The sequence below is a fragment of the Aulonocara sp. 'chitande type north' Nkhata Bay genome, linkage group LG13, assembly GCF_057382095.1.
Source record: "Aulonocara sp. 'chitande type north' Nkhata Bay isolate Kocher_YH1m ecotype deep benthic linkage group LG13, A_spYH_male_GT1.1, whole genome shotgun sequence".
Lineage (NCBI taxonomy): Eukaryota > Metazoa > Chordata > Actinopteri > Cichliformes > Cichlidae > Aulonocara > Aulonocara sp. 'chitande type north' Nkhata Bay.
Window position 1 is genome coordinate 21,805,723 of NC_141356.1, and position 26,134 is coordinate 21,831,856.

Below are 26,134 nucleotides of genomic sequence, written 5' to 3' on the forward strand. Positions count from 1 at the left end.
CTTTGGTCATATCTCCACACCAGCATTGTCGTTGTATTATAGTGGTATAAAGTTTAATGTTTAATCTCCAAAATGCCAGTTTTATAACTTGGCAATATAAAGCAATACAGAACACACCGTCAAATAACTACAGTTGGGTTGTATGTAGAGTGCTTGCATATCAGCACAGACAGTTATACTGTAAGTATGTATTTTGCAGCATCTATTAGCTGCACACATACACATGGCTTAATGATACGGTTGGGCTCAAAAAAGCCGCTACTGACTAAAAACCTCTTGGGTTCAGAATAGACTGCATGCATACAGGTGGCAAATCAGAGCTTTACTTTCAATGTGGATGCAGCATGCGTCAGCCAGCAATATTGCATTTCCGAAATACCCTCATTCTGTCCACCCACAGAGACAGAAAGGGAGAGTGCTTCTTTAAAAGTATTCATTAAATGTCCACAAAGCTGACAGACACAAGGAGCCAAATATGGTATTTTTGGTTAGGCTCTAAATTTAACTCCACCATAACAGTGAAAAGTGAATCTGCCAATTTGTTTAATGGAAAAGAAAAAACAAAAGTAAATAGCACAGTTGAAAAATAGTAGACCTTCTCATTAGTGGAAAGTCATGACACGCTATGAATCATTCTCACCGAAATAATGAATAAAGAAACGTATTCTAAAAGAAACACACTATTCTGTGGTTGAAAACCTTCGCAATTTATGCAGATATTTGTTTGGCCAAGGATAAAGTTTGTCCATGTGTAGAAGACAAGGCAAAGATAATAAAACTCATTTTTTAAAGCAAAGACTTGAATGTTGACCCTGACCTACACGTTCTCTGGCAGCTCTTACAGTGAAAGTGTGCTTGCTTTTAGGTTACAGGATGAATCTTGAAACAAATTTACTGCTCAAGTGAGTAGGAGGTCAAATGGTCAGTGATGTAAGCTGAGCACAGGCCTCATTTGGCTTTACAAAACTGTTAGATCTTAAAATCAATTTGAAATTTCAGGGGAAGCTGTTGCAGGGAAGCTTGTCTTATTTTATGTGGTATTGCCTTTGGGCTGGCAGAGCTTGAGCAGCGAAAAAAGTGAGCAGCAATAATTCGTGCATGATGAAATAAAGGCACGGATTACTGCACAACAGAGCAGAAGAGTTTGTAGGTGAGAAAAAAAGCACCATTTATTTGCGAGGTATATTGTATCATAAGTTTGAGCCGTGTTTACACAGTGTTGCCCTCGATAAACGAGGCATGAAAAGAGTAGCATTGTGTCACGTAGATAAACAAGTCAGTGGGCCAATATGCATCCATTACAATGACAGGTCCCGGATGTGGATTTAAATTGTGATTCCTGGTTTAACGTCTCTGTGTTCATAACAACCAAGCAATAAAGTGTACTGTTTTCTAACACCAAAGCTTTTATTGATGTTGCTGTACAGCAGTTCACTCACACAGCAGCATAATAGTTAATCAGCATGAAGGAACCTGTTTCAAGTTTGAACACTTTAAAATCGACCTCAATCAAACTTTATTCTACCCAAGTTATTCTCCAAAAAATCACACTTTGACCCTCCCAATTTTTTTGCGTGCGTGTGTGAACGAGATAAAAGTCTTCTTATTTGAGGTTTTTGTTAGCACGTGTAGCAGTTCACTGTGAGTTTTCAGTGTGAGTGAATGATTCTGGCCATTTTGGGACATGAAAGAAGAATAGATGAAGTAAGTCAGTGAAGCGTAGTGTTTGTTCAGGCAGGACGTGTACTCCAACTCATGTGCACCCAGCAGCTGATCGTCAGCTGATCCAATGAACAATGCTAATGACGTTCATTGGTTCAAACAAAGGTGACTGTCAGCCGCTCATTCACAAATTATTCAATCACCCCTTCATTTTTGCAATTTCTTACTTTAACTTAATTATTAATTATATTATTTATTATTATTATTTATATAATTGCTTTAAATATTATTACCTTAAATGTTTGAATATCACAGTAGTTATCTGGCGTTTCTATTTGACTAATTATTCAAAAGATTCTGACTCAAAGCCATGCAGCAAGTTTGACGTCAGTTTACTGAGAAGACTACGTATGATGGATTCATCTCAGCTCCTGTGTGTCAACAAGTTGATGTTTAATGTAGGTGTTTTGCTAGTGTTTTCCCACATTCATTCATTGACCTGCATCTTCAGCAAGCCAAGACTTTATTACAGTTTTGTGCTTTCATTTGTAGAAGAATCATAGCCATATACTAAAGTATTTAGAAATGCCTGCAGGAAATACATGTTGTAGATGACCCTTAAATCTAAAATTCATTAGATACATGTTGCTGTTTATGGATGATCACCAAGTCAGACTTTTTTTTGCAGAGTACAAACTTTTTCTTGCGCGCCTCATTCTAGAAATGGGAAACATTCATGACCCAGATCCAACAATTCAATCATTAACACTGTATAAGGATGTGAGTTGAATGTTATAAAGTTTGACATGGTTGTCTAAGGTTGTCTATGCCCCACCTGCAGCAGCTCTGTGGCCCACTGGTGGGGCTTCCGTCACAGCTTGTGAAGCTCAACTACAAGATAACATAACAGAAAAACAGAAAGAGATATAGTGAATTATATCAGTCGAATCCAGGCCACTGTGGGATTTTCCTTCCTGCTGTATCTTTCTGAGCTCCTGCTTTTTATATGTCTAACTTCTTCTCTCTGAGCCCTTCTGTCTTTCTAGTTTTCTCCCTCTAAACACTTATAATTGAAAAGCAGGAGATAAAGTTGTTAGCCTACAGGAAGAAATTCTGTACAGAGGATTAGATAATGAGAGAGAATGTACACCAGTGGGGCTCTTCTGATTGGTATGAGTATATATATTAAAGTTTAAGGCTAAAAAAGTGGCTACAACCTTTGTATCATAGTTCTCGGAAATTACCAAGACACTGGAGTGGTTATGGTGTTTATCTTCTGCCACTAACCAGAGCACTGAGTAATATACTTGCTCTCAGCACTGTTTAAATAAGTTTAAGGGCCTCTGAGCCTCATTCTTTGGGGTTGACATCTGCAAAGAGACACACAAGAGCCTAACGGTTGAGAAAAATGGTCCAGCTGATTAAAAAAGAGGAAGTTCAAAAGAGAAAACCCAGCAAACTTCATTATTGCTATTGCAGCAAGGAAGAGTTGACTTAACATTATTGTATGGCTGCACATGTACTGGGAAAAAATGTGACTTCTTTCACAGGGGTAATAAACGAATTTAACAGAAATTTAAAAACCCCATTGTTCAGCAAGGTTTTCTGCAGAACGTCAGCAGAGTTACTGATGTTTCGCTGATTTTAGTGCGTATTCTGATGAGTCCAGCAGCGGAGTATCAATAAACATTGTGATTTACACAGCAAGCACTCTGGCAAAGAGTATTTGGAATTTCACTGCAACACTGCAGGTGTAATGTCATCATGACAAATGACACTCCTCAAGTCATGCCTAATTTTTTGAAACATACCAGAGGGTTGCTGTTCGGAAAAAGGATGATTTGTTATGTCATTGCATGCACAGTATAAGTGATTTTATACACAGTATCTAGTATCTAAGCCTTAAGATTTGGGTTTCTAGACAGTATTTGTCACGGTCTGGCTGGCAGACCGTGGGGGTGTGGGGAAGGAGGAGGACCCAGGCGCGGTGCTCTATGTATAAACAGTGTGTTTATTTACAGAGTGGAACAAAAACAACAATAAATCCCCGTGTTCTCCCAGACTCCCGTGTCGTGTCTCTGCGTGAATAGTTCGTGTCTCTGTGCTCTCCGCTCCCGTGTCAGCACCCCCCGGTGCTCGCTGCTCTTCGTGCCTTCCACGCTCCTCCTGCGGGAAACAATAGACCCAGCCGTCAGGACACAAATAACCGCGGGCATACACTTACACACATTAACTCAATTCAATGGGACGACTAACGTGGAGTCTCAAGGAAATGATCCCGCGTCGGTGGGAGCTCCAAGACTCTCTTAAGTAGCTCCCCCGACGAGGCCTGATCAGCAGCAGGTGTGTGGCTTCGGGTGTGGCCAGTCCCCTTGCAGGGCCACACCCTCCAGGCCTGACGCCGCCTATAAACAAGTGCTCAGCCACCCACACACACATATACACAAGCACAGGGAAGGGGGAGCAACACCAAAATACACAACAATAATAATAATAATAATATAATACATGACTGCTCAGGGATCCTGGGTCGCCCAGTCCCAGGACCCTGACAGTATTATAAAACACATGAAGGCACCCGAAGAAGCAAAACGAGATCAGGAAAATATCTTCTCAGATATCATTTTATTATCGCCTGAGTATGATTTTTATGGCTCAGCCACTTATATAATATTGTGTTGTGGTCTGTCTTGTGTCTCACAGTGAGGGCTCCCACTCATATTAGCTGTGTTGTAAGTGCAAAAGGAGTCAAAGAGAGTCTTTTTCCTCTCAGCATGGCTCCATACAGTACTGGAGGCTTATGAGGATCTCATCACTCTCCATCCTCATAATGTTTCTGTCAGTATGCCGGATGGGAACTATTACATCCCACAGATCATCATTCACTAGATGCAGGGCCCCCCATAAATGCTAGCAGTTTTATTCTTCAAGATATTAGTCCATATGTGCATTAGCACAGTAGCTGCCTCATTATGCTAATTTCAGAATGTGTCTCATGTGCTACGTAGTTGGTTCTGAGAATCCGAGAAGACAAGAAGCCCTTGTTAAATTGATTATCCGACTCGAATATATTTGCTAGTCCATCACTGTTCGATCTCTGGCTTCTTTTTAAACCAACCCTATTGTTATACTTGCCACATAACACTTTTGAATACACTATTTCACGTGTCTCCCTCTTGTTGTTGGATGTTTTCTGACAGACCAATAATTGGAAGCCTCGGTGGCAAAAGCCAGCTGTCTCTGTGGCCGGTCCATCTCTTGTCTGTCACTATTAGCATTCATGGTTCATTAGCCAGCAAGCACTCAATATAAAGCATAATTGTAGGCTATAATCTTTGTTGTGACACTCGGCCAATAGCACGCAGTGAGGATGTTTCAGAGTTAAAGCTCTCAAGGTGTCTCTGTCCTCAGTATGTGAGTTTATCATATTATGGAACAACTGTAAACCTTGTATGGTGCTGTATTGTCTTTTTTGTCTTCCTTTCCCTTTTCTGACTAGAGATTGCACAGGGCCGCATACTTTTTTTTATCTAAATATAGTACAGTTTTATAACATTGACTAGTGCGTCTATAATAGATATGTGGCTTAGGACTGACGTTGCAACAGAAGCACTCTTGTTTATTTCTTTATGGTGATTTCATGTTCAGTTTTTGTTCCTTTTTCTTTTTTTTTGCTTTACTGCACAGTTGCAGTCTGTGCTTATCTGGCCCATGCAGCCATCTATTACTTCTCTTGTGTCTCGTGTGACATCTTAGGCTGACTGCTTTGCAGAACTTACCAAGGACAGCTTTTTCTGCGATCATCTTCCAGGCCGCTGCTTTTAAATTTCCTTGCTTGTTTATGAATGTGTGTCTAACAGCTTCACATTTCAATTATTTATAATTTACATGGATATGCCTCTAATGCTTTTTTACACTAGCTAGAGTGAATTTGCACTTGTTTCATGTGCACCCACAACTTAAGAGGGACTTTGTATAGAATCCTCCACTGTCTAAAACTGTTTTTTTCATTTCATATACACATATACATTCATCTAACCTATTTTTTTTCTTTGACATTAAATGATGAATTTATGTAATACCTTTGTTTCTTCTTATCAGACACTCAAAAGAGCTTTAGACAACCCACCATATTCACACATTCAAGCACACATTCATATAACCCTGTCAATGCACATTCACACAATGATGAGAAATCAGGGGCTGAAGGAGTTGATCAAACTTCTGATTGTGGAAGTGGAGGGTTAGTTACAGTATGCTGAAAAGTAAATGGACTACATTTATACTGTCTTTTCAAAAGACATACTGTGGACACAGACACATACTTTCTTAATAAGTGTATTTTGTCGTAAGTCCTTTCCTTACACATGGCTGCTATTGGGCCAACTTGAGGTTCATCATCTTGCCCACCTTGGAGATTGAATAGGGATGAACCACAGATCTTCAGATTCTCACACTCAAATGACTGCCAATTAATTTCTTTAACTGATCAAAGAATCTCTATGTGTGTGTCTGTCCTTTGCATATATCGATAAGTGTTCATCCAATGTCCTGAAAGCAAATTGTGTGGTTTTCATATTTTGGATAGAGGTTGTTTTCTCTTCCCGGTCTTTTGAGTGTTTCTCCTATTTGACTGCTGTTCTCCATTTTGTGAGTATGGGGAAGAATGACTAACAGATACAGTGAAGCAGAGAAGCAACAACAACAACAACTAAAAAAAAAAAACCACTTTTCATTTTCAGTGCTATCTTTGCGAGGGCATTTATTGACACAGTGCATTCCATCCATAGCTAAACCTTAACTATGTAAACTAAGTGCTTAACCTTAAACCTTACCTAAACCTTAATGTTAACCTTGACACCAAGCTATGGTATGTAAATACAATCTCAATGATGGATTTCTTGCATGAGACACGTTTAGGGGCATTTGTAAATTGTAGGGGGAAAAAACCCAACCAAATGTACAAAACTACCCATGATGCTTGTGTGTATTTATTTGAGAGTTTTTTGTGTTTTTTTTTTTTTTTTTTTAATCAAGTCTGTCTCTCCAGATATACACATCGGGTTTGGTTTCATCTGCAAGAGGTTAACAAAGAAATAGGCTTTTGATACTGAGAGACAGCTGAGACTACTGTGACTTCCCTAGAGAATTTAAGGAATCAAATTTAAAAGCTATTTCAGGCACCAGTGCCAGGTACAGTCATGTCACCTGGGTTGATATTATTGAATGAAATAGGATACACCCACTGTCAAGTGTGTGGAAAGAAACAGGCAGAGAGGGCGGGAAGGGGTGAGGAGGCTGGGTCTGCAATGTTTAAGTGAATGAGGCAGAGGAGCAACAGAGACATGAGATTGTGTGCGTGTGTGCCTGTATGTATGTGTGTGTGTGTGTCCACATCCCTGTGAGTGTTCATGTTTGTAATACGTTTAGTGCTTTGTTAACTGTCTGTGCAAGCCTGTCTACATCCGCCAGCAGAAGTGTTTGTACTGTATTATAACCAGTCCTGTCAGCAGCACACCTCTTTGTGCCGATACAGTACTTGGATCATTTTCAAGATATCCTTGTAATCACCTTGTTGACTCAGTGGCCCCTCAAGTGTTTGAGCATTGCCAACTGACAATGCTTGTGTTTGTATGCCTATAAGTAGTTTGGTGAAAGTGAAACACAGTGAGTGATAGAGTCAACGGTTCTTTGGGTGTGCTTCTGTCATGCACGCATGTCTGCAAAGAAAGAGTGCAGATCCGTGAGTTTTGTGTGGCGTAACAAGATGCATGCAGTGCACCCTCCTTCCAAAGGCTTTCATGTGTCTGTAACAGCACTTGCACTACTTCCTCCTTTAAGCCATATACTTAACGGACATAATTATTTAATCCCATGTTTGGTTTTTTTCAACTGAAGAAGGTGATGGGTCTCTATCATCTGACATCCAGCCACCCTGAATTGGGAGCTGTCTTTTGTTCTGCCTCTGCCGCATAATATCCCACTTCTTTCCAACTTGCACTCGCTAGGAGGTGTGACTACTTAACATCTCCTTGCACATTGCAAGGCCCTTTCACCTCCCCTTCTTGTACCCCTGCACAACCCAAAATTTCTGCCTTCAGCATTTAAAGACCCCTCTCTTCCTGCTAAAGCATGTTTACATCGAGGAGAGTGTGTGCTTTTTCTCCCTAGCTGTCTCTTTCAAGTGCCTGTTCAATAGGCAGATGGTTGCACTTCCTTTTAAGGAGTGTTCGCAATAGCCTATTAGTTACATGTGTATAGCATCTGTGTAGGGTTGCACTGAAGTGCAGGCTTGAGGTGTGAGGCAGTGGGTCAGGCTTGGTATCAGCCTTGCAAAAAAACAAAGCGAGGTACTTCATAGTTTAGATTGCGGGAATTGTTAGGAGCTAGCTGTCACTGTGGCAAATTTAATGCACAAGCAAATTTTTTTCCAGTGTCCCACTCCAAAATCTTCCATAAAACTCACCCTAATTTCAGTGACGGTATCTTTACTTTTGTTTTTAAAACACACAAAAGGTATGCTTTGGCTCTCATCCAGTTTTAGATTTATGACAACAATGAAAGAAAGGTTAACTTACAGCATTCCCCCTGCAGTCATCCTGAAGCCCTTTGGTTTGACATATTCCGGAGCTGTTCTTCTACTGTCTGTAGTTTGCCTTTCTACATTGTTCCTGCCTCTTGCTTTCACATACACACATACTACGCAAGCATGTCCAAGTGTCTAAGAGTGCCATGTCTAAAGAGTTCCAGCAGCTTGTTACAGAGGCTGTCAAAAAGCAACAGAGACCCACCGCAGAGGTGAGGATGTGTGTGAAATCCCATGAGCCTGTAGCACAGGTCAGGAGCATAACAACATCCAGCCTCTCTTTCCACGTGGAGATTTTTCTCCTCACACAGATACTCTCATACAACAGCTGAGGAATATAACAACAAAAATGACTTCCTTCATTCATTTAATGCATTCAGTAAGACTGCATATCCAAACAGTTTTGGCTTTTACAATTTTGTAACCATTAGTTTCTTAAAAGGACAAAATCGACTGTGTGGTTGCTATCTACAACAACACCTTTATTTTCAGTACTTTCTAATCCTGTCTCTGTCAAAAGGATATTTTCACTAATTAGTGTCCTCTGAAACTTACAAATCAGTAAAAGAAATCACTCCTTTTTAAACTGGCTTTAGTTAAAGTTTGGGTGGTTTGATCACAAAAATGACGGGTCAGATAAGGGAAATATCATAATTTCTAGTGAAGTTCGTATTGAGGCAGTTTCCTTATTATTTCTGCATATTTGCACAATATAAGATGTAAAGCATCAAGAACATACTGTATGTAGCCTGTCTTTTTTGATTGACACCACCCACAGTTTTTCACTGGTTTCACAAGGAACAAGTAGCCCACGGATCTTCTTATCAGTCAGACTTTCTAAGCCATGTTTAACACTGAGTGATTGATTTTTCAACCAGCCCCAACTGGTCACTGCTGATGGCCACACCTCTGTGAACCTGGTTTTGTCAGAGGTTTCTTTCTGTTAAAAGGGAGTTTTTCCTTTCCACTGTCGCTAAAGTGCTTGCTCATACAGCATCATCTGATTTTTAGGGGTTTCCCAGGGGTTTTTGTTGGGTCTTTACTTTAATATAGAAACCGTCTTGAGGCAGTTGTTGTTGTGATTTGACACTATATAAATAAGATTGAATTGAATATCCTGTTATAATGGCACTATGCAAAACCACTCACACAATTATTTCACTTCCTCACGTTATTATTTTATCAGGATAAGCTCCTGTCAAACTGCAATCTGTTTATGGCTTGTGGTGCCAGTGTAAGCAGAACTCAGACACTGTTGTGCAGTAATCTGGATTTCGGCAAAAAAACCCAACAACAACAAAAAAACACCTCAATAAAAGCAGATCTCCTGGCTGCCCACAGTCATAAAGGAGACTAAACAAGGTTAGGGCAGAACAATTATGCTGAGCTGCTTCCTGGTGTTAGGAAACTGACAGGATTTCTTCAGTTGTACAGACACTCCTGGTTTTCTGTTATGCAGTCAGGAGTTTACACTGATAACATTAGTATTTACATTTTTCACTTGAAGAGCAAGATTTGCACTTAATGACTAAAACGCTTAGACTTCTGCTAATGTACAAACAATTATTCAATTAAAAACTCTCTTCCTTCTATGGGCTGGGCTACATGCTGGAAAATGTGCAATATAAGTAGACTCAAGAGTGCTTTGCTCAGCTAGAACCTGATGTACTCTGGTGCTTTTTAGCTACGATCAGGAGTTTTAGGATAACAAAGCGGTCCTACGCATGGAAATGCTTGTCTGCTGCGCTGACACTTTGGTCCAGACTGAAACATATATCACCATTAAGTGGTTTGCCATTAAAGTTTCTACAAATGTCTTTGTGCAAATGGCTGCACAAAGACATTTTACAAATATTATATGATGTTTTTAAACACATAAAAATATAAAGACAATACATCCAAAGGTGAAATAATTTGATGGAAAACATTTAAAAAAAACTTGAAGCAGAGACCTGTTAACTCTTCTTTTGATAGCACAGTTGTAGTTTTAGGGCAACATGTTGCTTACTTTATCTTAGATACCTGGTTTACATGGTTTGGCATTATCTTACTGAAAAATGTGATGCTTTTCCTGCAAAATAGGTATTTGCTCCAAAACGTAAACATACACAACATCTATAAATTGAAAAAGGGTCTATACAAAATTTTACATTGTCAGACCACTTGGCAGTATTTCACCTTTTTTCGATCTATCTTAATGAGCCTGAGCTTAGAGAAAGGTTCTTTGTGTATTTCTCCTTACATGGTAGAGGTTTAACCTGCATTTATTAAACTAATGAAGTGTTTTCACAAACTGGGATTTTTAGAAGCTTCACTCAGCCCATGAATGCCCACGATATGATGTCCAGATATGTCTCCCAAAGTAAAATGTAGCACATGTAACCTAAATAACTGATACTATTGAAAGGGTCTGGTAATCCTTCAATAAACTCTACATTCATTTTCATCCTTTTTAATTTATCTTATCTCCCCTGCACATTCATAATGTTTGCTACTCGGGTGCGAGGAATCTCTCACATGTGATAAGGAATGAATAGCTTGCCGCTTATGAGAGGGATATTTCTTGTCGTAAAAGATTTACAGTATAAACAGTGTTTCTTGTCACGTGCCTCCAATAAATTACAGAAACATTTGTGAAATCGAGCGTGTCCTTATCTGACTCACAGCTCCTGAGAAAAGGCACACAGCGCTGGCAGAGTGTCTGACACTCTCATAGTAAATAATGTGCATAATATTATTAAATCCAGAAACACATATTTGCTTTAAAAAACAGCTGGAGGGATCAACATGTCTGAGATACTCAAAAGATATTAGCAGCCTAGAAGCTGGGAGGCTTTGTCAGTCAGCAGTTTCATATATCTTAACAAACAAAGCACACAAGCAGTAGGAAATATTCACTGATGCTGAGGTCAATAAGAGGTAACTGCATTTTCTTTTGTCACTAAATCTAAATCCTTGTCAACAGATTTACTGAGATGTACAGATTTAAAGCACTTAAAGTAAATATATATTTTTTTGGGTGTGAGTATTGTGAGAAGTCTCCAGACTACAGCTCCAAGGTATCACAAGGTGAAGGTGGTGTGTCATGGTGAAGGAAAAACCATGCCCGATTAAAATCAGGTAGGGCAGAACCTGTGGAGGAGGACGTGTAATTTGTTGCTGAAACTGTACCTGTCCACAGGTACAGTTTCAGCAACAGTTCGAAGCTATTTAACAGATTAAAGATATGCCAGACTAAAAATCTGTGAACTTCAGAGTTGACTTGAGAGTATTGCTCATGGACTCCCAGCAAGTCTGTTTGTTGCCAAGGAAGCACTAAATGCTTCTTTTTGTCAGCAGTGAGTACCTGACAGATGGCCTTGCGCTGTTTCTCAACCCTAGCCACCATCTTCTGGCAGCAACCCCCTGCTCTCCAGCTTGTGATGGCTTTAGCTCATCCTGTGCCACCACAACATCCCTTTTCAGGAGGAACAAGGCCAGTTTCCACTGTTGTTCCACGCCAAAACACAATTATATATAAATAAAATAATACAATTATATTGTTATTTTCTATTTAGCTTAGTACAGTTACTCAATTTAACAGGAAACATGCCATTTACTATCACAAAAACATTCTGTGTGATTTATTAGTGTCTGTTATGTCTGAATGTATTAAATTAAGTTTTTTACATCAAGCCTTGGCTTAATACTTTTCATGAACAACGGTGCTATTGAGCTTTGTTTGAAATTATAATTAATAGATGACTGTCTTTCTTAAAAACTAAGAAAGTAAATGCTTCCCCTATAATGTCGTTGGAAAATTGGGTGTTTATGTCAGAGTGCCTCTGATGTTTCACCATATCTGAGGTGGTGAAAAATAACAGACTTGTGCTTTGTATACAGCGAAAGTAACTTCATGTGTGGAAAAAAATGCTTCAGGTTCACTTTTAGAGATATATGGAGCACTCGTATTTTTTTGTGCTGCATGGCACAATATCCTTGCAGAGGTGAGCGTATTCCCAAGTTATCTGATTACTACTTGGGTTACCAAAAGTCAGAGTCTTTTGTGGGTTGTATGACTCATACTGTAAATGTTGTTCACAATATCTCCAAGGAAACCATTGATCTCTATAGGTATGTAAGACCATTACATGTTTCCCATATGTGGTAGTGACTGTGAGCATCTCAGTGTGACTCATCAAGCTGAGATTTGGTCTACACATGCACAGTAGAGCAAACTATAGACCATAGTAACTACAGACTGCATTGTAGAGCTAACTTTTTTTTTGTCAATGCCAAAACATTTAGAATTTTGGCATATGTTTGAGATGCTCCTTTCTTTAATTCTAATTTTAGGAAATGGAGCTGTGAATTGTTATTGTTAGGTGAAGCAATATCAAGTGTAAAATACTATATTTGTGTGACAATATTCTAGTCTTTATTCACAAGTTTACTGCACCATATACGATAGTTAAAATTCACAGAGCAGTTAGTTTTTGGACACTACTTACCATCATGTTCTCGTTATGTAATATCTCACAATCCCACTTTGTGGGACAGCACAATTTTTTTTTAATGATTTAGGAATTGTTCTCAAAATGAAACAGCCTCATGAGATTTAATTGAAGTTGTGGCTTTTAGTACATGGTTAATGTGTCTCTGCAGTGGTAGCAGTGATGTCTCACAGCAACAAGGTTTTGGGTTTGAACCTGCTGGCTTGCTGCTGCCTTTCTGTGTGGACTTTTCATGTTCTCCTTGTCCGTGTGTCAGGTCCCTGCAGGTACCCTGACTCCCAACACTCACGCACTTAGTCCAAACACATGTGTCTTAGGTTATCTTGTGATCCAAATTGTCTATAGGTTCAAATGTGTGTGTGTGTGTGTGTGTGTGTGGTTGTCTGTCTCTCTGTGCTTGTCCTGTGATAGACTGGCAGCCAGTCCAGACCCTTTCTCATCTCCAGTGAGAGCCCCCTACAGCCATGAATTTGGACAAGCGGTTAAGATAATTGATGAATACTGTATCTGTGTTTGAAGTTCTGAGTCGCTCTTGATGTCTGCCTTCTTCTTCACAAGGCAGAAACCTGCAAACTATATGACAATGCAGTGCTGCCCAGCCAGTGATTGTTATCACAAAACTATTGGTTACTGCTGTCGGGCTGGCTGAATATGTATGCATTTTGACTGTAGTGGCTCTGTTAAAATTGAAATGTGTGACAGCTTGAGTAATCTTGGTTTTCTTTGCCAGTGTCTCTTTTATTTTGAAGAAGAGGTTGTGTCTGTTTCTTCTTTGTTTGTCAGTATTTTATTTGCATTTTTGTGGTGTGTGTTCAAGTTATTAAAGTTAAAAATCTAGGCACTTCTGGGGCCAGAGTGACCAAAATTCAAATTACAGCAGCTTTAACCTTCATTAAAAGTGCTTGTCAGTGTGACTCATCCTTGGTGGAAATAGTTTTTGGCCATATCACTACTATGCTAAAAATAGTAAGCTGAAATGGCCGTATATTAGTCATCCAATCATTTAGATGGATTCTTGGACCCAACTTGGATTGCGCTGTCAAACCCTGCTGGGACAAATGCCTGAAAATGTCAGGGAACAAGTTGTGTTGCACCTCAGTAAACGAGTATCGATCTTCCTTTGTACCTGAAGCTATCACACCTACGTGCCCTGGAGTCAAACTTAAGACATAGAGCTTAATGTTGACTTGGAGAAAACAAGACAAATACAGTATAATGGCTTATCTGTAATGGCAGCTGTTGGCAGAGTTTTAGCCCACCTATGTTGGAAAAGGATACTGTCGTCTGGCTCATACATTTTTCATTTGAAGAGGGGTGATTATATTTTTTTGAGAGGAAAACAAACATAAAAACCACTCTCACTTATTTTGCTCCCAGCAGAATGTAGATGTAAATTTGTGGTAAATAACTAATGCAATCGGAGGCAACAACAAAACATAATTGTTCCGTTCATAATTATGTTTGTTCTGTAAGACAATTGCCTGATATCAGACAGAATTATCATCTGAACATTGGTTTATTGTTGCACAGGAAAGCTGAGTATTAATAAACACACAATACTCTCTCTCTCTGATATATATATATATATATATATATATATATATATATATATATATATACACGCACTGTACACATCTATGCTGTATAATTGACTGCATATCCAATTAGATAGCCATAAATTTCTCCTATTAGTGTGATTGAAGGATTATGTACACTGTTGTGTCAGTGTGACGAGGGGCTTGCAGACCCATCAGTGCCAACACTGATTTATTGTGTAACTCTCAAAAAGAGACATGGACAGGTACAGCAATTCTGACATTTGGCCTGTTCCCATAGGATCCAGCCTTTTCTCTCTTCCTATGTCTGCATTACACCAAACAGTATACTATTTATTTATTTGAGTAATAATGCTGATTTTGTTTGAGTATTGTGTTCAGATATTGATATTTTTTAAAAAGAAAGTGAACAATGTGTATATATAATGACATAGAAATAGAAACAGAAATTTAGTCAATATATTGCTGTGATCGCCAAACAAACACATTTTGCACTGGTAAGTAAAGTTAAATGTTATTTATTTTGCATTAGTAACACATTGCATACATGCCCAGTACAATTTAATTTGTAAAATGTTAAAAGTTTGCCAACTCTAGGAAAGTTTTTTTCCCCCCTCAAAGGCATTGTTGTTTTTGTATTTGGCTGCTTTTGCTTTTCATATAGCCTGCTGTAATTTATTACATTGCTAAATTTAATGTGTGAATCTGTGCATACTGCAAATTTCTATGCAAATATGGTGCACACGATGCCTTTCGGTGAAAATGATATGCCCTGCACTGTCACGTAAAGCGTATATGAGTGAAACATGACGGCATTCTATCCATGGATGAGCATGGATGAAGTGATGCGTGTCCACAGCAAAGACAGCAGGGAGCTTTTTCATAATAGTAGTAGCGGTGTGCGGCTCTCGGTGTCACAAATGGCTATGAGACGCTGTTGGCTACTGGGGTTCTTTAACAGCTCTGTGGGAGGTCTGAGATTCTGTGTAGGCACAGGTACAGCACTTGGCTTCAAATACCTTTCCCTGTGGGATGAATACTGTGTGCACGATTGTCACTTTAAACATTATACAACTGCTATATTCGTGCTTATATATTTGTGTACATAGTGTCTATAGGCATGTGGATTTGGTGGTAAGGGGTAATATGTTTTTCCTTGTTGAAACATTGTTGTAAATGTCAGCAGAAGAAAACACTACTCCCATGGCTTTCACAATAAAAAGCAAGCGGGGGTAATGTGCGGCACTCTGTATAATCACAGCTGTGTACTGAGTATTGATTACTACACTTGTCAGGCAACAAAAAGCTACAGTTTTCATATGTGCTATTTGATGTTTGTATCATCAGACACATGTGTAAACTATCTGAATCCCTAGCTGTAAGTCCAAACTGATTTGCCAGTAATTTAAAAAGCATGCATCTAAATCCATTCACCTCAGCAGTTGTGCGTTATTGCTCAGCGAAACTCGAAGAGAATAGAACATGCTGGTTTAGAAATTGGAGGTCTTCATCTCGTTATCCAATTATCAGTAACTGCTTTGACAAAAACAGCTGGATCTTTCATTTAATGTTTGCCCTTTTATTGCAAAGTCATCTTGAATTGAACTAAAAACAGTGCATATTCACATATTCTTTGTGACTACGGCGGCATTAGCTCCTCTGGTGCTCTTTTCTCCATGTTTCACCATTAGGTTTTGTCTGTTGATAGCTTTATCTATCTAGGATCTATCTTTTCTTTCTTAGAGGGCTTTTGGAAGACCAGATCAATGCTGATGTCTAATTAGCGAGCAGGAAAAAAAATTGCTGCTCAGACAGGGAAAAGGTGCCAGAATATCTCCTAAAGTTCATTCCTCCTGCTTTATTCAAACCCCTACTTGTTATAACTTTTACCAGACTTTGACTCAATAAATATAAAATTGCCATTATCACAAAACGGTTTCCCTTTGTAGACTAGCGACATATATGAGTGTTAAATTTTGAATGTAACCACTGTGCTAACTCCATTTATGGTCTGTAAGCAGAAAACCATCAGGTACAAGGGTCTAATGTGATGTAGTGTTTAGTTTTAACACAGTCCTTATAGACTAGGCAACAACGTGAAAATGCATTACCCGTGTCTAAGTTAAATATATCTGCAATTTTATTGGGTCTCATAAGAAACAGCTCTGATTGCACTCTTACTATCATTGTTGACCATCTACCTATGTTAATTCAGCATCAAGGTATAATTTGATATGTATTGCTTGTAGCATTTAAAGTGTACACAAAGATTGTGCGCAAATAAAATTAAGGGTGACTGTTTTAAAGGAAACATCCAAACATCTTTGGCTATCCAAACACCCAGTTTTGTAGAATGGGTTTGTAGCCTCACCTAGTGGATATGAATAGGAATATCAGCTACCTTCTCAAATTTTGTTCTTTCTGCCACTCTTTTCTTTTACACTTGTCTATTTTCCCTTTTGTGCCCCTTTCCCCTCCTCTCTATGTCCCTTCCTACCTCCCTTTACTATCTTTCTCTTTAGAATATGCCAGAACATAACAATGAGCTCCAACAGCACAGATCCTGGTCTTTTCCTGACTGCCAGCACTCTACCACCATTGGCTGCAGCCTACTCACAGTCCAATGCACCCTATCAAGGAGGAACTGGAGGAACGCCCGTGGTTTATCATGCTATGGATGATAATTCCTCTTCTATCAGCAAGCTCTTAAACTCCACATTAGAACCCCAAAATGGGACTGCAACGGCAGCCCGTGATCCCTTGGGTGGCCACGCTGTGTGGCAGGTTGTCCTCATTGTCTTATTGACTGGCATGCTGTCACTGGTCACGGTCATTGGGAACATCCTGGTAGTAGTATCCTTCAAGGTTAATCGCCAACTAAAGACAGTCAACAACTATTTCCTGTTGAGCTTAGCTGTGGCTGACCTCATCATAGGGGTCATCTCCATGAACCTCTACACAGCTTATCTTGTGATGGGCTACTGGGCCATGGGCAACTGGGCATGCGACCTGTGGCTGGCTATAGACTACGTGGCAAGCAATGCATCTGTTATGAACCTACTGGTCATCAGCTTTGACCGCTACTTTTCAATTACTAGGCCTTTGACCTACCGGGCCAAACGGACCACAAGGCGAGCTGGGATCATGATAGGCTTAGCCTGGTTTGTTTCTCTTGTCCTGTGGGCTCCGGCCATCCTGCTATGGCAGTTTCTTGAGGGTAAAAGGACAGTGCCCTCAGGGGAATGCTACATTCAGTTCCTTTCACAGCCTATTATAACCTTCTGCACAGCCATGGCGGCATTCTACCTACCTGTGACAATAATGAGTGTTCTCTACTGGCGCATTTACAAGGAGACCCAGAATCGTTCAAAAGAGCTAGCTGGGTTGCAGGGCTCGGGTGGAATAGGAGCAAGAGGTGTAAACGGTGGGGGCGAAAGAGCCCGTTTTGTCCATCAGACAGGAAGTTCTAGAAGCTGCAGCAGCTATGAGTTGACCAGGCTCTCTAGGAGAAAGAGCACATGTCGGGAACTGGTAGGCCGCTTCCACTGCTGGCCCGGTGTTCGCTCTTGGAGACCTGGTAGTATGCGACAGGGAGATGGTGATCCAGATCAGAGTAGCAGTGACAGCTGGAACAACAATGATGCTGCAGTCTCTTTGGACCAGTCTGGGTCTTCAGAAGATGAGGACTGTGGAGGTAGAGATATGATTCCACAAAGTCATGCTATTTTCTCCATTGTTCTTAGCCTTCCTGGCATAAAAGCTGCTGTTAACTCCCAGCTAACCTCATGTGAGGATCTGGATGGAGCCTCAGAGGAGGATCCCCTTAGAGCAGCAGAGTATAATCGAGACAGTCTTTCATCAGTAGCTCCAAACACAATAGCCACTGTTACTCCAGAAGGGCAAAACAGTTCAGAAAATAGCTACCACCAACGCTTCTGCTCACGCAAAATTCAATCATTGTCTTCCATCCAGGCTACTTCTAACCATAGGTCTCTGGATGGTACCCCAGTAACCACTACCACTGCCTCTGACAGTACTACTACCAGCACAACCACTAAGTCCCCCTCAGGTCCAATGTCCTTCAAGGAGGCAGCTCTGGCAAAGCGTTTCGCTGCCCGAGCCCGGACTCAGATCACCAAAAGGAAGCGGATGTCCTTGGTAAAAGAGAAGAAGGCAGCTCAAACTCTCAGTGCCATCCTCTTTGCATTCATCATCACATGGACACCTTACAACATCATGGTGCTCATCAATGCTTTCTGTAAAACTTGCATCCCAGAAACTCTGTGGGCAGTAGGTTACTGGCTATGCTACGTCAACAGCACAGTCAACCCCATGTGTTACGCCCTGTGCAACAAGACTTTTCGTACAACATTTAAGATGATACTGTTGTGCCGCTGGGACCAGAAAAAAAGGAGGAAGCAGCAGTTTCAGCAAAGGCATTCTTCAGTGGTCTTTCACAGGAGAATTCCCAGGGAGTCTACGTAAAGGACGGAAAGTTAAGATTGCTTGTAACAGAAATCAAAAATGTAACACAGAAAGAAAAGAAAGAAACATACATTTAATTGTTTCTGTGGAGTTTCTTTATCTAGAGATCTTTAATGTTTTATTCTGCTATGTCAAACACAGCAACCCGATGTGGTGGTTTTGCAGTATGTGCTTGTGTTGGTGCATCCATTAAGCAAAGCCGTATATGTGTGTGAAGGTTTGCGTAAGGTGAGGTTCAGACATGAAGGTTGTGACTGTCCTTGAAGAACTTTTTATCATTTCATGCAAGTACAGCAGCAAGAAAGTGAAGTGAGTGGACAATACTCGAAAAGGGCTTAAAAAACAAATTGCAGGAGAAATACTGAAGTGCAATTGATGCAAATAGAGAGGATGTTGTCACAGAGTTGGGGATTACACTTTTCTGATCATTTCTCTCTGTGGGTAGTTTGCTCTGTAACATTCAGAGTGGATTTGCATTTTAAATAAAACTATATATATATATTAAAAAAAATGTTCACAGGCTTCTACATTTTATTAATTTGCCCAGCCATCTTTTTGACTGGTATGCAGTTTTATTAAAGGTTCGGCACATTGCGTTTCTACATGTGCTCCTTTGTCAGTGTCTTTAATGAAATATAAAAAGTTCTTAAATTTTGTCCATACAGTCGACAGAAAACTGTTATTTTTGTGATTTTGGTTTTTGGTTTTCTAGAGATTTTGAGCCAGTCTGAAAATGATCCTTTTGACAAACTGAGTTGTGAATATTTTGTGTGGCACCACAGTCAGTGAACTGCTGTTGTGTTCAATGTGATTGTTGTGGTTTGTATGGTGGAGATAATAAGTACAATGGTTGTATTTTATGTACTTGCAATTTTCTGTCAAGTAATGATTATACAGTAATTATATTCCGTTTGTGTACATTTGGATATTTCTGAATATGATACACAAAGATTGCACACACACAAACACACTCACACACAAATATGTCCATTTGTTTAAAAAAGTGTGTTTTGATCTTACGTTATCTTTTGAATTTCCACAAAATTTCACATCTAACAACTCTTTTGTAAAAGGATGGCAATCTTTGATATAGTGGAACAATGGCGAACTCTAGTGGTGTACAAAAAGATCTGTTGCTCAAGCTGTTAACAGTTTAACTTCCACACTGCAGTATCAAAATCTGAAATATATATATATATATATATATATATATATATATATATATATATATATATATATGTATTCAATCTAAAAAAATTTATCTAAATTTTAAATGAAAACAGGTGACAAATTCAAGAAAAGCTACACTGAGGTGTTTAGATTCACTTGTACTTTAGAGGGAAGGTTCAATGCGGAGCAGTATAAAGTTGTTCTGAGTACAAATAATCATCATAAAATAATTTTAATATGGTAAAAAGAAATGTGCTACAACAACTAGCATACAAATTAATGGCTAGATTGTATTATATTGGAAATGATGACATGACTTTGGCTTATTTGCTGTATGCAAAGAAATGTTTAAAAAAAATCCTGTACCTGCCATCGGTGAATATTTCATTCGTTTTCAGCACAATGCTATAATACAGAAAGCTACTTTTGGCTGCTCCCTTATTCACAAGGGGTCACCACAAGGGGTGGCTCTTTGTATTTGATCTGGTAGATTTTTATGCTGAATGCCCTTTCTGATGCAGCCCCTGAGGAATTTGTATCTTCTCCCAGAAACAAACTGGGGATCTTTTGCTTATTAGTGTAAACCACTACAGTGTGGAGCCACGGTACAGGGTCAGAATACATTCTTCATCGATAAATGAGGGATTTTTTGTACTGTATTGGGAATGTAAACTGCCAACATTGTGAACACAACAGTTTGTTACATTTTAAGTATGCCAATCATACTCATATTTTAAGCCAATAAAAAATAAAAAAACCTTTTGTCTATAATTACTTTATTTGTTTTGATTTTTTGTCTTTTTGCCACTGTGTAATTTAGGGTGTTTCACCTTTGTTACATAGAATAGTTTCACTTAAAATGAATCATTTGTTGAGTGTTGCTCTGCCTCACGTTCATATTTAACACATTTTCAATAATGCAGTTTCTTAACATCCAACCAGATCAGTTTAAAGCAATATATAATGTGGGTTGCATGAATTTATCCATAATATTCTGTAATCAGAGCTAAAAAAAAAAAAAAAAAAAAATACAGTTACAATATAATTGGTGCTATAATACTATAATCACTAGCCACTACATTAGGGACATCTGCTTGGTAATGCAAAGATCAAGTCAGCCAACTCTGTGCATTTAAAGATGTTAAAGATGACCCGCTAAAGCTCAAACTGAGCAACAGAATGGGGAAGAAAGGTAACTAAAGGGACTTCATGGTTGTTGGTGCCAGATTGGTGGGTTTGAGTATTTGATCCAGATGCAGGTTTGATCCAGGGATTTTCACACACAAGCATCTGTTGGAGTTGGAGGTGAATGGTCCAAAAAAAATGATGACATCCAGTGACCAGCAGTTCTCTAAGTGACAATAACGTATTTTTGTCAGAGGTAAGAGAAGAATGCCCAGAATACTTATAGCTGACAGGAATGCAACAGAAACTCAATTCACCTCTCATTAGAACCAAGGTATCCAGAAAAGAATATCTGAATGCACATCAAACTCAAAAGACAACTCCTCTCAACTAAGAACAGGAAACTGACGCTACAATTTGTAAGACCTCACCAAAATTAGCCAAAATAGAATATTGTAAGACTGTCACCTGGTCTGATGAACCTCGATTGCAGTTGCAACATTTGGATGACCTGGTCGGATTTTGGATTAGCCCTGCCTGTTATCAGCAGTTCAGCTGCTGACTATGTCCATCTTTTTATGGCCACTCAATTTCAGACTGGCTTCTTGAAGATGACAATAACTTCACTGTACTCAAATGCCCTGCACAGTCACAAGATGTGATTCCAAGATGTGAGCACCTTTGGGATTTGGTGGAACAGTACAGTTCATATCATAGACAAGAAATCTGCAGGAACTGTGCAATGCTGTCATGTCATGCCAACCTGGTAGTTTAAAATATCCAGTTTATTTTTTCCCTTTTAACCAACAAAATTTCCACAAGTTGTAAAGCACAGCCTTACCAATGAACAGTCATTTTGTTGTATTTTTCCCAACAAACGTTGCTACAACCTGTATGCTATCATGTCTAAGTATTTGAACATTTTGTTTTTATATGGCCACTGTCATTTGTTTAGGTTGATTAGGTTTATTCCTTGCTATTTTAAACTTCAGATGACCTTAAATAAAATGTTTTGTAGCATTCCTCAATACTTAAAAATGTCCAGAAAACTGAATAAAACAGCTACTCTCAATGAGGAAGTGGATGGCATAACCCTCGGCTGCCTGTTTAGTGCAGGAAGGGACTTAAACGACAAGCAAGATGGAATGTGAGTACCTCCCTGGATATGTAGTCAAGCTAAAGTGGCACTGCTCAGAAAAGTTTGGTTACTAATCCCAACAAGTATGACCAAAAGTGAAAGCTCAAAGAAGCAGACAGGGTTTAGAGAGTCTGTGAAAATTCCTGGTATTACTCTTGAACACTGCAAAAAGTTTGTAGCATAGAACGAAGAAATACTGTTATATAACTTTTTTTTTTTGCTCCAACTTGTAAGTAAAACTGCATCAAATCAATAATTTCTTTTCTTTTTTAGAAGTAACATTTTGACAGCTGTACATCCCTACAGACATGGCACTGAGTTAACTTTTGTACGAACTATCTGGCACATTTTTGGCTTTCTGTGGATCTGATGCAAAAGTGGAATATGCGTGTTCTTTTATCTTTTGAGGCAGAATTATACGCAGTGATTTTGAGAGTTTTATTCCTCTACCAACCCTTGAAAATGTATTTATATTATTCTGTAGTGATGGCCCGCTTGAAGCTGACGCTCCGGAGCGTGTGTCGAAAAAAACAACACACTGGTTCAGAAGCACTGTGTCGAGGCTTGCTTCGTTTGGCAAAAGTCACGTGACCAGTGACGTCCGAAGCTTCATTACGCACGTAACTGCTTCTGTACCTGATTCAAACGGATATAAGGAAGTGAATCATCCACGGGATTCGTGGAGTGTGTTGATGGTGACAGATAGCGACGAGGTGATCATTCCACTGACAGATATGGAGCCAGCGAGGAAGAGAGGACGTTCTGGCGTGTGGGAATATTTTGAGTTGATTTTGCTCAATTCATTTTATCTGCCGAAGTGAAAAACTTGAAATGTCCAAAATCATGTTTTCATAATGTAAATATCATTACAGCATATGACTTTAGGAACACTTCCATGTGAATTAAAGCTGATGAAGACTACAAAAATGTATTTGACACTATACGTACATTACATTGCTACAGTTTAGAAAATCATTTTGTTTATTGTTTTTAGGTGATAGTCTGCAGGACCCAGGAGTACCTGCATATCTACCAACTTGCAGTGTGGTTCCTGCACTCCACAGCCTCTTCTGTTCCATGCAAGTGGATTTTCTTCAGGGCAGGAGAAACTATTTCTAAGAAAAGAAACAGACTCAGCCAGCGCACAGTAACACTAATCCTCTTGTTAACTGTAAATAACAAAAGGGCTACCTTACATTGATCATGTTTTTACTTTGCAAGTTCTTGATTAGGGGTGGGTTTTGATTATCGCCTTTCTGATTACAATCCATGCTAAATTGAATAAAGTGATATTGATTCATTAAAATCCCGTGTCGATTTGTAAATTAACGTTATTATGCCTGAAACGCCAGCATCTCAGGTTAAACCTCACAACATGTCGTCAAACACCATGCAGCTAAAACAGTAACTGGGAGCAGGTTTACGGATTCTGCATACAAACGTAAACGCAGAGCGCGGACCCGACGCGTCAGAGTCAGATTCTGATGTGTCGGCGGGTCCGCGCTGTGTTTGCCTCTTTTTTTTTCGCTGGCTTCTGCAGCTGCAGGTTTCATAACTCTCTGTTTACATCTCTAATTAAGTCTCACATGTGTCAGCTTTCTTTTAATAGATACGAAATTATGGATATATACTGTTAAATGATCAGACTTGTAATATTTCTGACTGAGGCAAAACTTTCCAGATTCCAATCAAATTGAATCGGATCCTGTATCGAATCAAAATGATTCTACAAATCAGTGACGATGCAGCCGTACTCAGCTTCCTAAGCATTTTCCCTTTCCAGTTCACAATCAATCCCACCCCTAGGTCAAAAATATGTATAGGACAATTGGCCTAATCTAATATTTTGTATGAACCTGTCCAGCTGTCCAGTGATTAAACGACAAGTAGATGGAGGCAGGACTTCACAGCAGGGGCATACTCCATAATGTGCTGTGCATTCTCATATGTATATTATATATATTGCTCACTTATTGTATTTACCAACATCAAGGAGTTATGAGCAAAGAAAGGCCACCATAGTGCATGTTTAAATAGGGAAAGTTTATTGATCAAAATGTATTACGCAAATACGCATTACATTTTTTTCAGCCCCCCAATCGAGAAAACAAAACCAATTACATGTTCAAAGCAACGGAACGGTGGCCCAATATCAGAGAGAACTCCACTCTTGAGTGAGCAGTGATAATTGAGCAGTCCGTTTTATTTTGCAGATTCAAGCTGCTCTTCAAATTTTTCACCACCAGATGTCACCGGAGAGGACTGTGTTGAAAAGCTTCGAGTAATGAACCGTTTTTCAATACAAGCTTCAGTGCTTCGGAAAGCTTCATTTGGCCATCACTATTATTCTGTATTTAGCTCTAATCTTCCAGCTTTTTAAAACTCAATTATAATATTAATTATTTGTTATCATAGGAAACATGTTGTCTCAGTTAGGATTGAGGTCACTGACCTGTCTGGTAACAGCTTATGTAGGGAGAAAACAGCTGAAGCTCATTTGCTAAATGAGGGCATAGACTTAAAAGTGGCACCACAGTGTATCAGCCAAGACTAACAGCTACTGATCGACTCAACTGAATGTGTGTGTTTTTATTCTAATTTGCCATTAAAATGGAGTCTTGTATTGCTGTCTGAAATGAAGTTGAGATTAGCATTGAGTGTCTAACTTCAGATTTATTTTAATATAATAGTGTTATTTAACTGTTACATAGCTGTGTGTGTTCCCATCATGAGTCCTGATGAAGTTAGTAAGGAGAGTCTCCACAGAGCTAATGAGAGATGGCCACAGTGACTAGACATGTGATGAGGAAAATACAGACTTCATGTGACCCATGGCTAAGGAGCGGCTCATAGAAGAAGACAAACACCCATTTGTGTTGTTTTCTTCAGTCAGTACTAAACCACCAAGGAGAATCCACCAGTCAGGCAAGTATGACATCTTTCATATTTGAAAATCTTTATAAAAGTCATAGCATTTATCTTGTTTTTTCATTTTACACTGTTTCATTTTGCCTAAACGGAATGTTGTAAGTTGAAACCTTGTTCTAATTTTTATCTTTTATGGTTAGAAAAGGGATCTTTATAATTGGTGCTAGAAGGATAAATGTTAAATTTACTACACATAGAGGTTAATCAGTCTTCAGGCATGTGTTGATACAAGCTAATGAACAAACAAGAAGAATCCATTTGGACATAAAAATGTGGACACAATAACTTGCCTGTAACTGCACAGGCAATATTTCTCACCAATCAATCATAAGCTTGTAAGTTGTGGACAAACCACCATATACCTACACTTTGACTTAATCCATAATAAGTGTCTGATTTTAATTTATTTTCTTGATCGGTAGATGTGGGATTTTTTTTTTAGCCATACACTGCCAAAAAGTGACAAAAAAATCCAACACCAATGCATTCAGTTAAACAGTAAATATTTGGATTTGAGAAAGCTAAAATCATAATCTTTTCACCAGATATTCTCCAACATGTTTTAGATAATTTCCCGTAACTCGGCAGCCACATTAAACTGACTCTTTGATTAACTACTTCCACTGGGATGCGCAGCATGACATGAGTATTTAGCTGTTTGTTATACAGTATATCTGTGTGTGGGGAAAATTGGAGATCTCGAGTGACCTGTCTGATCTACAATACTGTGCAAAAGTCTTGAGAGCCCACATTTCTCTATGTTTTGCTAGGAAGATGATAAATTCATGCAGCAATTAAAAATTGATAAGTCAAAAACCAGAGACTGCCTAACAAGCTTGAAAATGAATATTTGGTCTGATTTTTATTCTTCAATGAAGTCTGAGCTGTCTTAGGCAAGCCTTCTTTTAATTGATCCAAGTTAGGTGTGTTTGAATGATTGATAAGTTGTTGTAAAGTGGCTTAACAGAGTAAAAACACATTCATCTTAAAA

The 26,134-nt window shown here is 39.1% G+C and overlaps 2 protein-coding genes across 2 annotated transcripts in view; both read left to right on the forward strand.

Moving 5' to 3' along the window:
- Window positions 1–19,951, forward strand: part of chrm3a (cholinergic receptor, muscarinic 3a) — an 80,665-nt gene extending 60,714 nt beyond the window's left edge. Inside the window, exon 3 of the mRNA XM_086258082.1 lies at window positions 16,820–19,951. Within this exon, the coding sequence (XP_086114208.1) occupies window positions 16,839–18,782 (1,944 nt within the window). The 5' untranslated portion in view covers window positions 16,820–16,838 and the 3' untranslated portion in view covers window positions 18,783–19,951. The remainder of the gene's footprint in view (window positions 1–16,819) is intronic.
- Window positions 19,952–24,755: 4,804 nt separating this feature from the next.
- The window catches only part of fmn2a (formin 2a), a 41,575-nt gene continuing 40,196 nt past the window's right edge, over window positions 24,756–26,134 (forward strand). The window contains exon 1 of the mRNA XM_086259163.1: window positions 24,756–25,144. The gene's annotated coding sequence lies outside the window, so the exon portion shown is untranslated. The remainder of the gene's footprint in view (window positions 25,145–26,134) is intronic.